Here is a 15,694-nt window from a genome sequence, read left to right as displayed (position 1 = left end):
GATTGGTCTGTTTCTGCACAACATCTACAAACACCTGAACAGGTAAATGTTGAGCTCACCTGTCTGTGCAGGTGAACATTAGTTATTGCCACTGATGACTGTGCTCCTAAATGCCTCATTTATTATTTTGTCTTTACTTGATGACATCACCACAACGTACCAGCTGTCTCATTCTGACCAATCAGAGCAGCCCTGGGCTTTCAGTAGGTGGGGCTTTACAGATGAAGACAGTTTGTGTCAGAAACAGTTAAGTCTGAGCCTGATCAGACATAACCGGGACCTGTAGCAGAACCCGATGGACTGGGCCTCAGCTGGAACCCATCCTGATGCTGAGCTTGTTTGGGTCCGTTTTACATGGGACTGTCTGCTGAAGGCCTTGTGGTTCTTGATTAGAATCAGATGTTTGGGCTCAATAAGGATCCTTCTGATGGAGAACCAGAACATGGTGGTTCTGGTAGGATGGAGCTGGACCATGGGCTCCAACAGAAAACCCTTGTGGATTGATTCTGTTTCTGTTCAGGGAAATGTTCTGACTGTTGGCTCCATGTGGATGGAACATGTTCTGTACACAATAAATAATATTTACAGTATTTACAGTCCTGCTGGAAACCCAAACAACCACACTTGTCTCTCAGTTGCTTCTTGTTGTGCTTGGTTCATTTGGGGATTCTTTTCACAAATCAGAGCTGACTCGGTTCTGGCTACACCAGAAGTCGTCCTTCACACTAAATTTGGTCAAACATCCTGACTCAGGAGAACCCTGAACAGAGTCTGAGCTCCAGATGTGTCATCATGGTGATGGCGTCCACTTGGGCCATGGCTCCTGAGTGTCCTGGTTCCTGATGAGTAACTGAGGTGATGACCTCTGACCTCTCAGCTAAGTCTGAATCACCTGCTCATTAAGTCTCTTCTTCTGTGGTTCTGCTGTATTCTGGAAGGGGATCCGACTCTCTGGCTCATCGCATGTTGTGCGCTGACCTCTTGAGTCATCTCCCTGTGATGATGATGATGATGACCCACAGGGGGCATGGACACAGCACCAACAGTGGCCCTGCAGGAGGAGAGCAGTGGTCAGCACCACTGCACCCAGAGTCACCACCCCCAGAACCAAAACAATGATGAGCTGTAGGTCTGAGAGGCCAGCTTCGCCACGATCACTCACTGTCACCCTCAGCGGCCTGTTGCCATGCCAACTCCCATCCCTGTCTGGCGTCGTCCAGCCGGGTCCAGTGGCATCTCTGCTGGAGTTATTGTGGCGTAGTGGCCTCTCGCAGGTGTTTCCAGTGAAGCCAGGTCGGCATACGCAATGGAAGCCCCCGGCCAGGTCCACACAGCGGCCATCATTCAGGCAAGGCTGACTGGCACAGTCATCCAGGTTAACAGTACAAAAGCGGCCAGTGAAGCCCACGGGACAGAGGCACGAGAAGCGGTTGATACCATCCAAGCAGGTGGCGCCTCTGCCACATGGCATCATCAGGCAGTCGTCCACATCGGTCTCACAGCGTGGCCCTGTAAAACCGGCAAGGCAGCGACACATCGGTGCCTCTGCGAAGCCGTCAGCATCTTCACACAGACCGCCATTTTTACAAAGAGACCTGCAAGAAAGACAGACTTCACTTATGCAGATCAAGTTAATCTGCAATCAATCTTGTTATAGAAGAAAAGTGTTGATACACATTACACCAGTCAGAACCAATAAACTACCAATAAACTCCTAACCATCAGCTCCAAGAGTTCATCAATCAGTTATCAGAAAGTTGTTCAGTCCAATCAAAAAGCTGAGCCCTGGATGAATGAAATGAGCATTGCCTTACCCAGATGATATATGGACATGAAAGACAACTTCCCATTTCAATGCTATGCCGATGACACACAAATCTATTTTCAGGTGAAGAATAACAACTCTTCCGTCATGCCATTGTTGGATTGCCCAAACAATGTAAAATCCTGGCTGTAATATAACTTTGTGCAACTAAACGAGGACAAGACAGAGGTCCCAGTATCTCCAGCAGTGGTGCCAGTCTAGAACCTGGCGTACTGGAACCCTTCAGGAACTCTGTGGTAAAAGACCTGGGTGTGCATTTGGACTCTCATCTTATCTTTGCAAACAGTAGGCGTGAGCAGAAGCGCTCATTGAAAGTTCTCTCCTGATGTGAACAGAGGAGCGGACAGCGCACGGATTTCGTGAGCGATCCACGTCGCAGAGCTTCAAATCTGGTGTGATCCGGGCATTATGCTTCTCCTAGGTCATTATATTATGAGAGTGCATGTCTTCTGGAGACTCCAAGGACACAATTAGTGTGCAGAGGTGATTGTGTATTTTCAGAAGAGGCTCTCAAACTGTGGAACCAGCTTCCCCTTTTTATTAGGTAAGCCTTCTCAGTTGCTCATTTTAAATGGTGAATGGCCTGTATTTGTATAGCGCCTTCTTAGGGGTCTACAGCTCCCCAAGGCGCTTCACAACACAACCAGTCATTCACCCATTCACACACACATTCACACGCTGGTGGGGATGAGCTATGATGTAGCCACAGCTGCCCTCAAGCTCTCTGATGAAGGTGAGGCTGCAGAGCATGGGCGCCACCAGTCCTTCCGACCACCACCAGCAGGCGAGGGGGTTAAGTGTCTTGTCCAAGGACACAACAGCAGCATTCTCTGCTCGGAGCCGGAATCGAACCTGCAACCTTTCAATTACTGGACAGCCTGAGCTCCTGCTGTCCCTTAAGATACTTTTAAAGTCTCGTTAATATTCTCTAGCTTTTACTTCTGGTTGATTGTTGAATTTGACTGTTTTTATGTGCTGTACTATTATATTGTTCATTTTTGTGTGTTTGTGTGCAGTTCTTTTGTGTGAAAGCGCTACAAAAGTAAGTTGAGTATTAGACAGTTACTGATCTCTGTTTAATTAATTACCTCCTCCGGTGACAGGGTCCAGTCCTCCACTGGCAGGTAAGGCCATGAAATCCTTTAGCACACACACAGGAAAAGTCTCCACTGTCCTCCGTCACACAGGTGGCGCCATTGAGACATGGTTGCTGTTGTGAGCACATGCTCAGGTCTGACAGGAAACATAATTCACATAACATGCAAAGAAAAAATCACAACACCAAGACAGTCTGAAGCAATAATAATAATAATGTTTGAGTGGAAATGGTTTAGAAAAGGTTTGATTTGTTTACTTCAGATTTGCACATCTTCACACCAAAGGTGAGGTTTCTCACCTTTGTCACAGAAACGCCCTCCCCAGCCCGGTTCACAGGTGCACTGCCACGGCTGTAGACAGGAACCATGGACGCATCCAGGCATCGGCACACAGACGTCACAGAAGTCACCGTCCCAGCCGGGGTCACATCTGCACACAGACAGGAAGTCAGAAATCTGGCTATCGAGTTCTGAACCAACTGTAGACGTCTCAGTGCGGCCAGACTCTGCTTCCATCCTAGCCCCCAGGCTGGTGACAACTGACTTCTGGTAGGGAGAGAGAACATCTAAATTTGGAGCAGAACTCTCACCCACTTTACTAGAGGGTACTCACTTTTGCTCTCATGGAGGTAATTAGCAGTGAGCCTAGAGTTAACATCATCCAAACAAGCCTGGAGATTAGAAATGGAGCCCCTTTCCCCAGAAACAGAGGAAAATAATTCTTACAGTCATCTACATACAGATTAACCCCATGAATACGCAGGAGAGCCCCCAAGGGAAGTGAATAAAGAGCAAAGAAGAGTGGTCCTAGGACAGAACCTTGTGGTACCCCCCCAACGCAAGTCTTCCCAAGGTGACACAGCATCGCCCACCAGTGTAGTGCTTTGTGTATACTAGGACCATGGAGGAGAAGACTTCCTCCTACCAACTACAAATGTTAACAGCTTCAGAAGGGTGATCCAGCACCAGGTAGCAATCCAGTCTCACCTGCAGACTCCAAACTCATCACAGTGGCTGTTGGCGGTGTTACAACTGCAGTTGTTTCCTGCAGGAAGAGGAAGAGAAAGCCAGATCAGAGACAGGAAGCTGACGTGCATGCTTTCCAAAACTATTTGTTCCCCTGCTGCTTCACTGTGCTAAGATGTCCATCTCCTGTCCCAGTGGCCCAGCAACGTCCCGCAGAACACAGTAGCATTCAGTAACAGGTGTAAAATCCTTGTGAACGTTAGCGATGCTCAGATTAAAGAATAAATGTTTTAAAGAGGGCTCTTTAGGCTAAACTCACCTTTTGCATCCCTTTGTGCTCCAAGTGTCAGGCTTCGCATCATGAGCCTTTTCAAAAGTCTCTTATTGTTTAGTCACAATAAGGAAAACAAGCATAGACTCCTCTCCATCTGTCGATGCTGGAGGAGCAGCAGCTCTACTCTGAGCACCTCCCGGATATCTGAGCTCCTCACCTGACAACGTCCTATCAGGAGAGAGGTAGGTGTGGCCAGAGTCCTGAATCGTCTTCCTCTGGAGGACACTGAAGCTGTTTGAGGGAGCTGGTCACATGGAGCTGTCTGCTCCTGACCACTCTCATTTCTGGTTGGTACGTTCCAGTCACAGTTAGTCGAAAAATATTAGACTTTGACCTTTGACCTTTTGCCAACTCTGACTGCAGGTCATGTGACCTTGAAGAACCAAGTGTTGGATTCTTTTCAGACTGACAAAGAAGAATCTGATGCTGCAACAGGAGCTGAGCTGCTGGAACAACAAACAGTGAGCTGACAAGACGCCACAACGCCAAAGTGGGCCGGCGTGCTGCCTGCCGCGTGGCCCGGCGGCCGCTGCAGGTCAAAGTTCAAACTGCTGCCGGCTCGTATTCCACCAGAGAGCAGCTGATCTGGAATCAGAAAGCTGCTTGCTGTTTTGAGACAACACACGTTGAGCTGAATCTGGCACAAAAGGGGTAGAAGGTTCAGAGATTCATCACTGAGGAAGATTCTGCAGCCTCCTCACAGAATCACTGAGCCACAAACAAGTAAGAATAAAGTTCTCCTAATGAGCAAAAACATCAAAAACAAATATAGAATGGAACAAAACATGAAAAAGCTGATAAATGGGTCAAAAGACAAAACAATAGATATGTCAAAAGCTTTCAAACAGAAGACAGGTGGGATGTTGACTCAAAACCACTTCAGACTCGCTCCTGTGAGTGTGTGCCAAGTTTTTGTCTGTTTTATTCCAACAAGGATCGGTCAGAACCCTGATGGACAGAAGGGAGCAGGGCTGGAGCAGCCGGGCTCTGAGGGCTTTTGCGTCAGAGCCTCTGTCTGTTGGGCTGAGGCTATTGTTGTCTCAGGCTGAAACGTGAGGTGGTGTGAAGGACGCTGTGGGCACCAGATCTAGCTGGGTGACCAGATCCCAGCTCATCAAGTGTGGGACATGGTGAAATCCCGCTGCATTGGGATGAGGTAAAAAACCTTCTTCTGCCTTTTATCTGTAACTTCACTGTTGAATATAAAACTGTGATTACATCATGGAGGGGGCCATCGGCTAGCACACTGCTGCTAACCACTTAAACATTCTCCCTCCCCTGATAATAACATCTTCGACATTGAATGTGCTACTAAACACACACACACACACACACACACACACACACACACACACACACACACACACACACACACACACACACACACACACACACACACACACACACACGCACACACACGCATGCACATACACCAACACCCAGACACGTATACACATACATGCACACACACACATACACATACACACATATGCACACACATACACACCCACACACCAACACGCACACACGCATACACACATGCACACACACACACACACACACACACAAACAAGTTCCCACACTGATCAGCAGTTCCAGAACAGCAGCTCCGTGCTACAGACAGAAGTTACTCGACAGCATCCAGCCTGAAAGTGATATATATATATATATATATATATATATATATATATATATGTGTGTGTGTGTGTGTGTGTATTTTAGGTATTTTAGAAGAGCATCTGGATCTACATAAGTACACTGTACTACAGACCTACACAGGCCTACATAAGTACCCTATACTATAGACATACATAGGCCTACATAAGTACACTGTACTACAGACATACACAGGCCTACATAAGTACACTGTACTACAGACAGTATATAGGCCTACATAAGTACACTGTACTACAGACATACACAGGCCTACATGAGTACACTGTACTATAGACATACATAGACCTACATAAGTACACTGTACTACAGACATACACAGGCTTACATACGTACACTGTTCTACAGACAGTATATAGGCCTACATAAGTACACTGTACTACAGACATACACAGGCCTACATGAGTACACTGTACTATAGACATACATAGACCTACATAAGTACACTGTACTACAGACATACACAGGCTTACATACGTACACTGTTCTACAGACATACACAGGGCAACATAAGTACACTGTTCTACAGACATTTACAGGCCTACGTAGGTACACTGTACTACAGACATACACAGGCCTACATACATACACTGTACTACAGACAGTACATAGGCCAACATAAGTACACTGTACTACAGACATACATAGGCCTACATTAGTACACTGTACTACAGACAGTACACAGGCCTACATACGTACATTTATTACAGACAGTACATATGCCAACATAAGTGCACTGTACTAGAGACAGTACATAGGTCTACATTTGTACACTGTACTACTGACATGCATATGCCTACATAAGTACACTATACTACAGACATACACAGGCCTACATACGTACACTGTTCTACAGACAGTACATAGGTCCACATACGTTCACTGTACTACAGACATACATAGGCTTACATACTTACACTGTACTACAGACAGTACTTAGGCCTGTTCATCCAAACCAAGACAAAGTATTTGGTCGTTTGGGTTTTGTGCATATGTACTATGTTAAGTATTTGGAAAAAGTGTCTGAAGTATTGGTAAGCGCTTTTAAGTGAATGAAACAGAACTGTAAAGTGGCTAAAGTAGGCAGGACTTAGCCAGCCATGTGACCTACCTTCAAGTGCACAGGAAAAGGCAAGTAGGCAGCAGCTGAGCAGCAGCAGAGTGGCGCCAGTTCTGACAGCTAGTGGAACCTTGCTGGGTCTGACCACCAACATGGCGGCTGCAGGAGGATGGTGATCTGAAACAAAGGAAGTGGTGAGTTTCAGTAGCTTGGACTCAATCAGGAACCAAAACCAGTGCAGTACCAGGTAAGACAAGTGCCTTGGGCTCGCCAACACGGTCGCGGAAGACATTTTATGAATAATGCTTTGATTGATTGACAAAGACAACAGAGAGCCTCTGGTCTGGGATCAGATCCAGAACCAAATTTCAGTTGTTAGCACAGGCTAATCATTTTTATAGAGGTGGAACTAAAACCAGAGGGGAAACTGCAACCAGGGATTCTTTCACAATAAAGGCCCAGAGATTAAAATCCACCTGGTCTTTCTCAGATCCACTCACTGGTCCAACATGACCACCTGCACCAGTATTGGTCTATCATGATAAGCTCTGGTCCACTCTTCTTGATGTTAGCAAACACCAAGCTCTCTGAAGGTTCTACCACAGTGTTTCAGTTCGGTTCTGCTCTACACTTAAACTGGACCAAGGCAGCACATTGATTCAGTTGCGTTTCTGTTTCATGACCCGGTTTGTTCCCAGCTTCAGCTGTCAGATAGATGGACTCACATTAGACTCCAGAACTCTTTGGTATACAGAGGAGTTCTCGGTGGACCCAGTGAGTACTGCAGAACCAGTCCAAACCATCAGCCCTCCACCATCGTGTTTACAGGTGGGATCAGCTTTTTGTTCCTTCTGGTGTCCATCAGAACCTGAGGTGAGCTCTTGTCCTTGCAGGAACTTGCTGTGACTCAGAGCTTTTTAAAAATGTCTCTGCATGTATGTGGCATTTCTGAAATGTGTGTGAAGTTGAGACGAGGCTGGTGTGTCTTCTCACATCAAACAAGTGTGAAACTCGACCTGCTGACAGTCAGTGACTCTGGTTCTCGTCCCTACGGCTCCATCTTTAAGCCTTCAAACCAGAGAGAGAGAGAGAGATCTGATAACAGCAGAGTTTCACCAGACTGAAACCTCTACAAGCTCACAGAACACAGAGAGCTGGTTTGTGGTGGTCAGACATAAGATAAGTGTCCTAAACACATTTTATTGCTATTAAATTAAGCTGTGATGTTGGGACATCTCTCTTCTGATTGGACAGCAACAAGACTCTTCCAATGACTGTTTGCTCTGCAACGTTGATGTTTTACCTCCACCAATAACACAAGCCTGGAGGAGTCCTGCTGTGTGTCGGAGTTGCTAATGCTAATGGTTACTGGGCCTTTCCACCAGACGTGTAAGCATTGCAGAATGCCCACAAAACCCAGTGTGCAGAAATTAACCAAGTTTTATTGGATGGATACACTTCCACTGGCTGCCAAGCACAGCGTTTTAGATGTGTTCCAGAACCGTGAGGACACGTTACTCACACTTCAAGTCTTTTGTTACGCACTACGCTTCCAGAACACTTCCTATTCCACAGTTCAAGTCGGGCCAGACAGGATCTCAAACACAAAAGAATACTCAGAATGAAGTCATGTGCAGATTTCCAGTTTCTAGTAAAATGCATCGTTTCTTGTGAAACCTCCGTAGCTCAAGCAAACAGAACAGAAATTATAACCACAGACCTTGTTGGATACACACAGCCGTCTGTCCCCTCCACTATTTCCAAAGTCATTTTTTGTCCCCTGCACTTTTTACCGTCCAAAAACATTATTAAGCCATGTTTAATGAACAATTCTCTGGTGGATTCAATCGCCATTCAGCAATCAATGCCCACAGGCAGCCCCTGTTAAATGATGCCAGATGAACGAGAATTGAAGAAAAGGACAGAAGAGTTCTAGGTTACCAGAGTGGAGGAGGTGGATGAAGATGAGAAGGATGTCTAGGACACCAGGGTGGTCATCCAGACGAAGCGATAATTAGTCATTCATGCCTTCGAGGACTACAGAGATATCAGAACTACAACAGAGACCGTGAGCTGTTTGAATAAAGTTGTAGCTGGAGCTGTTTACCTAGAGCGCTCAGTCTACATGTTTCCATGGCAACGCCGGAAGTCCCCTTCAGCTGCAGTTTCTCCACATATTTTATTAAAGTTTTCATCATTTATGTTGTTTTCATGTTCTGCTCCAGAGTATGGAGGACTTTGTTTCTGCTGAGCAGAAAGAAAGAACATATGTTCGTGGTCACATGACCCTAAACCGTTTGTCACAAATACACATTTAGCACAAATACTACACACAGAGGACAAACATCAGCAATATTAGCGTGTTTGACTAGTGTGACCAGAGTACATACACAGTCACACCAGTAAAGTACTCCCTTTTACATGTACTATGTTAGCAGATGTAAAGCCGGGCGGTCACTGTGCAACTTTTTCGCTTTTTTGAGCCGATTTTCCCTTCGTGTGAGAATTTACAAGATCGGAACGGGTTTTGCCCCGAGTGTTGTGTGGTAGCCCAACATCAGGTCAGACATTTATTATTCTTATCAGGATTCACTGGGTTTGAGCACGTCAGGATTAAACAGCTAAATCTGTATTCTAGATTATATCACTTGTTCATCACCATCTCACACCCCTAGCACCTTTTCTTTTTAGTTCTTTCTTCTTCTTCAACCTGTATAATTTTTTCCTTTCCTCTCTTTACCTGCTTTTGTACCTTTACATCTGTATGGCACAACCACACAACTTTCCAACACTGCATCAGACTCAGCACGCGCGTACACACACACACACACACACACACACACACATATAATCCACAGCACAATATCGTAATTTATGCATCAAATAATACAACCACAAACACTGTTGGATCTTTATTATTATTATTATGATTTACTTTTCTGTTATTTTTTAACATACTATTTTATACATTTAGTTACTTATTCCATCTGATTCACATGAAGGCGTCATATTTTAGCTACTCACACACACACACAAACACACACACACACACACACACACACACACACATCTATGGGTGCACTAAGGTTTGTCTCATGGAACGTACATGGAGCTGGCTCCAGAGAGAAAAGATTAAAGATTTTTGATCAGCTAAAGAGAGTGCAAGCAGACGTAATATTGTTACAAGAGACTCATTGATCTGCCACATCCGCAGATGAACTTAAAACACCTGAGTTTCCCAGCATGTTCTCTGCCTGCTATAACTCTAGGCAAAGGGGTGTAGCTATTTTAATACACAAAAACATCAATTTCACAGCTTAGGTGTGTTCTTGCTGTGTCTTTCTAAATCCATGCTTTCGTTCTTTTTTAAACACAGAAACAGTTTTGTTTACCTGTTAGTAGCTACAGTTTCGCCGACGGCTGCCGGCTTCTTCAGGCTGACGCTGATGGTGGAGCGTCACTTCCTTCTCCGTTTATCTGCGGGCAGCAGAGGACGTTGTCGCCCTCTACTGCCTGCTCTCCCCTCTCCGACGATGCAGTCCCATGCGTGGTCCAGCGTGTAAACTCCGTCGTCCCTGTTCATGGTCCCACATCCACGTCTCTTTATCTCGATTGCTTCCTTGATCCATCTTTTGTATTTTTGTTGTTCGGTGGTTATGATCCGTGTGCTGTCCCAGTCCATTATGTGGTTTTCTCTTAAGCAATGATCTGTTACGGCTGACTTTTTTATTGTACTTTCTGCTTCTTCTTTTGCTGCTCTTGTGTGTTTACGATTTGCCTCTTTCTCACACTCCTTTCTGTGTTCTATTGTCCGTGTATTGAGTTGGCGTCCAGTTTCTCCTATGTATGTTTTATTGCATATTTTGCATGGGATTTCGTAGATGACTCCACATTTTTGTCCAGCTGATATTTTGTCTTTTGGGTGTACTAGTCTGTTTCTAACTGTTGTGTATGGCTTTGTTGGTGTGTTTATGTTGTGTTTTTTCATTGTTGCTCTTATTTTTTCCGTTATGCCTCTGATGTATGGTAGGGTTATCACTGGTTTTGGTTCTTGTCTTTCTGGGTTTCTGGTTCTTTTTTTGGGTTGTTCTTTTCAATCGAGATAAGGAGACGTGGATGTGGGACCATGAACAGGGACGACGGAGTTTACACGCTGGACCACGCATGGGACTGCATCGTCGGAGAGGGGAGAGCGGGCAGTAGAGGGCGACAACGTCCTCTGCTGCCCGCAGATAAACGGAGAAGGAAGTGACGCGCCACCATCAGCGTCAGCCTGAAGAAGCCGGCAGCCGTCGGCGAAACTGTAGCTACTAACAGGTAAACAAAACTGTTTCTGTGTTTAAAAAAGAACGAAAGCATGGATCAATTTCACAGTATTGGACACAGTTTCTGATCCAGAGGGTAGATTTATAATGTTAAAAATATCTGTACAGAACCAAAGCTTATGAATTTTCAGCATGTACTGTCCAAATATTGATGACCCTTCATTCTTTCATAATTTTTTTCTCTGTACTCTCCGAACACTTGGACTGTCCACTTATAATTGGAGGCAATTTTAATTTTTGGATGAACTCTTTAACAGACAGGCTCAGTGCAGCTGGGACTCAGCGCAACTGGCAATCCACTAACATTTTTAGTTAAACAGTACATGAGTAATTATGGGCTTTGTGATGCATGGCGATCTCCTCATCCTAACCATAGAGAATATACTTTTTTTCACACGTCCATCACTCACATTCACGTTTGGATTATTTTCTAGTCAGCAGCTCATTTTTGGCTGACATTTCAGACACTGAGATACACCCCATAGTTGTCAGCGACCATGCTCCGGTTTCATTAACTCTGGTAAACAAGAAGACAATCCCAACAAGCAAAAACTGGAGGTTTAATACATCACTGCTTAAAGATGAAGGTTTTATAGAATTTTTTAAAAAGGAGTGGGCTTCATATTTAGAACATAATGACCTGCCTGGAACATCAGCATCTATTCTCTGGGAGGCAGGAAAGGCAGTGATGAGAGGTAAAATAATCTCTTTCTCATCACATAAGAAAAAAACAGAAAACAAACGTATTCAGGAGTTAGAAGAAATCATTAAGTCTTTAGAGGCATCCACAGAAGAAGAGTTACTGAGCAAATTACGTAAAGCTAAATTAGAACTCCATGGAATTATTGACAGAAAGACACAATTTTTAGCACAAAGACTACAAATAGAAAACTTTGAACATAGTAATAAATCAGGTAAATTTTTAGCTAACCAGTTAAAAATAAATAAAGAGAAAACTACCATATCTGCTGTAAAAGAATCAACCGGGAATATAGTTTATGACCCTGAAAGCATAAACAACACTTTCAGAGACTTTTACCAAACTTTGTACTCACCACAGATAAACCCATCGGATAACGAGATCGATGAGTTCCTTGACAGGATAACACTTCCTAAATTATCAGACAGCCAAGTTACAGTCCTGGACTTGCCACTAACATCAGCGGAGCTTCAGGAAGTCCTTAAGTCCACGACTAATAGGAAAGCTCCAGGTCCAGACGGGTTTCCAGCAGAGTTCTACAAAGAATTCTGGATCATTCTGGGTCCAGTATTTTTCAGAATGGTGAGGGAAATCGAAAAGAGTGGCAGATTACAGCCAAGCATGAACTCAGCCAATATTAGTCTCTTGTTAAAACCAGGCAAAGACCCTGCATTTCCTACCAGCTATCGCCCAATTTCTCTTATTAATGTTGATCTCAAAATAATTTGTAAAGCCCTGGCCAAAAGATTAGAGAAGGTAACCCCCTTCATAATACACCCTGACCAAAATGGTTTCATTAAGAGTAGACAGTCATCCACAAACTCACGTAGATTACTTAACTTGATAGATTCCTCTTACAGTAGAAACATAGAAACTAGTATATTATCTCTAGATGAAGAAAAGGCTTTTGATAGAGTTAACTGGAAGTTCTTATTTGCAACTTTACATAAATTTGGTTTTGGGAACTTCTTAAACTGGCCACAAACATTATACAGTTCACCAACTGCACGTGTCAGGACAAACGACCAAATATCAGCTAGCTTCTGTCTTCAGAGGGGCACCAGGCAGGGATGCCCACTCTCCCCCTCACTGTTTGCTATCTTTATTGAACCACTAGCAGCAGCAATCAGGCAAACAACAGGTATTAAAGGCATAAAGTGTAAGAAAATAGAACATAAGATCAGTCTTTATGCAGATGATGTTTTACTCTTTCTCCAGAATTCTCAATCCTCTCTCTCCCATTCAATAGAACTGATAAACTCTTTTTCAAATGTTTCATATCACTCTATAAACTGGTTAAAATCCACAGTTCTACTAATTAATTTCTCTTTTGTCAATTTACTTAATACACAATTGGAGTCAGGGAATATCACATACCTGGGAATTACTGTCTCTCCCAAGTTGGCAGATCTAACCAAACTAAACTACATCCCACTTTTAAAGAAAGTGGAAGATGATCTTGCAAGATGGAAGTCCTTACCGATATCACTCATGGGGAGAGTTGCTACAATTAAAATGATGGTCTTACCCAGAATAAATTATTTATTTTCAATAAGCCCAAACAAACCACCAGCTGACTGGTTTAGATCTCTGGACTCCTCCCTTACCAAATTACTTTGGCAGGATAAACCTCCATGAATTAGCTTAAAAACGCTTCAGATGATCAAAGACAAAAGAGGACTGGATCTACCCAACTTTTATTATTATTTCTTAGCCAACAGGCTGCAATATATACCAAGATGGTTGCAAGATAACCCACTAGATGAGTCTTGGTTAGACATAGAACAGACACATTGCAATACGATAGAGCTTTCAGACTTACCATTTATTAGCTAAAGCATAAGAAAACATGAAGGCTTCAAAAGTATTAGTATCAGCACCTCTCTGACAGCATGGTGGGAGTATCTAAAAATGACCGAGTCTTCACTATTACCATGCAGACGCACACCTATCTGGAAAAATCCTGATATTTAGCAAAACAATAAAATGATGAACCTTCCAGACTGGAAAAATAAAGAAATCATATACCCGGAGCACATATATGAAGGATTGACCTTCATCCCATTTAATAGAAGAGTCTCCCAATTTGGAATAGGTAAGAATAGCTTTTTAGAATATCACCAAATTAAATCCATAGTCAAACAAAAATTTAAGCTCATTAAAATAGAATTACAAACACCACCAAGGGTATTAGACTTCTATAATCTCAAACCCCCCAAACTACTGTCTAATGTATATAAGACACTGTCCAAAATAGATGATAGAATAGCAATCCCTATTGAAAAATGGGAGGTGGATCTATCAGTCAGCCTCAACCAGAACTTCTGGTCCCAAACTTGTTTAAAAACTTTTAAAATGATCAGACATTCCAATTTACAATTAATTCAGCACAAAATTCTACACAGAGTACACTATACAGGTCATCGGATGTTCAAGATAGGGTTTGTGCCGTCTGACACGTGTACACACTGCACAAACATCATTCCTGACAATTACATTCACGCACTGTGGTCCTGTCCACCTGTCCAGGTATTTTGGGGTAGAGTATGTGAAGACCTGTCAAAGTGTCTGAAATGTGATATCCCAACCGCCCCCCTCTCTTTGTTTACTGGGAAACCTGGACGATGTCCCAATTAAAACATCTTTGGCTCACGTGGTTCTGACTGCCATATGCATCGCTAAGAAAACGATCCTCTTGAATTGGAAAAATAGAGATACTCTTTGCATCAACCAGTATAGAAATCTTTTGTTAGATCATATTACACTTGATATAGCCTCTGCTTCCACTTCAAATCCATCTCTCTGGGGGTGTGGGGGTGACCAGCCCCGTGGGGGGGATCTGGGCGGGGCCTTGGGGGTCGGGTCCTTACATGTATGCTGCCAGGGAGATGGCAGGAACATGCAGCAGTGCCTGACTCAGGTTCAGGGGCCTCAGGTAGACCTTGGCTCCTCTGCTGTCCCATCACAGAGGAGGGGGAAGTCCAGGAGGGGGAGGACCCAGCCTTACCTGGATGTCCTATGTCTTTTATAATCCGGAAGTTGTGCAAATGCAGGGATGGGCGTAGATATTCTACTGGGGTGGGGCTGGGTTGGTGCCCTCGGACTCCGTGAGGCTCTGTGATGCTGCTGCTTTGGGCCCTGGCAGGATAGACTGGGGGTCTCCGTGCTCTGGGTGGCATTTTGACAACAGAGGTGCCTATTGGGGCCAGTGGGGGAGCTGGCTCCCTGGGGGGCTAAGCCCAACTAGCCATTCCTCCCCATCCCCGCACATTTCTCTCCTCCTGCTCCCTCACATCATCACACAAACATGCACATAGGACCTTGGGGGTTGGACAAGTCAGGGAGTGTGGGCATGGACCCCATTTCCTCATTCCTGTGGCAACCTGCCCCCCAATTTTATTCGCACCTTAAACACCTCCGCCATCGAAATTCCACACAAACACACACTTAGGGCCTTTGGAGTGAGCACATTCAACGGCATTTGACCGGGGGATTTCTCAGCCTCATCCCAAGTGCCGGAGCCCATTTCCAATTTTAAACTGCACTTAGACACTGAGGGCTGTGGGTGCAAGTGGGGTGGTGTGGTGGCATCAGCTGGCATTGGCCAGATGATGCCCGCACTGCCCGCTCACCACAGCCATGGAATACACCTCATCAACACTCACTAACACCATATTGGAGCAGGCAGAGGGAGACTAGGGGTCTTAGCAAAC

At 44.5% G+C, this 15,694-nt stretch overlaps 1 protein-coding gene across 2 annotated transcripts in view; it reads right to left on the bottom strand.

The window, feature by feature from the left end:
* Window positions 1-660: 660 nt before the first annotated feature.
* The window catches only part of dlk2 (delta-like 2 homolog (Drosophila)), a 28,702-nt gene continuing 13,668 nt past the window's right edge, over window positions 661-15,694 (bottom strand). The window contains exons 3-8 of one of the 2 annotated variants that reach the window (XM_070542652.1): window positions 7,008-7,133; window positions 3,910-3,967; window positions 3,222-3,352; window positions 2,914-3,058; window positions 1,163-1,595; window positions 661-1,051 (exon numbers count right to left, since the gene is read on the bottom strand). In XM_070542652.1, coding sequence (XP_070398753.1) covers window positions 878-1,051; window positions 1,163-1,595; window positions 2,914-3,058; window positions 3,222-3,352; window positions 3,910-3,967; window positions 7,008-7,110 — 1,044 coding nt within the window. In that variant the 5' untranslated portion in view covers window positions 7,111-7,133 and the 3' untranslated portion in view covers window positions 661-877. Of the gene's footprint in view, window positions 1,596-2,913; window positions 3,059-3,221; window positions 3,353-3,909; window positions 3,968-7,007; window positions 7,134-15,694 lie in introns of both variants that reach the window. The other variant, XM_054750447.2, reaches the window with a different exon arrangement.

The sequence above is a fragment of the Nothobranchius furzeri genome, chromosome 12 (genome assembly GCF_043380555.1).
Source record: "Nothobranchius furzeri strain GRZ-AD chromosome 12, NfurGRZ-RIMD1, whole genome shotgun sequence".
Taxonomy (NCBI): Eukaryota; Metazoa; Chordata; class Actinopteri; order Cyprinodontiformes; family Nothobranchiidae; genus Nothobranchius; species Nothobranchius furzeri.
Note: the sequence above shows the minus strand (reverse complement) of the source record. Positions and strands in the feature narration are given on the sequence as shown.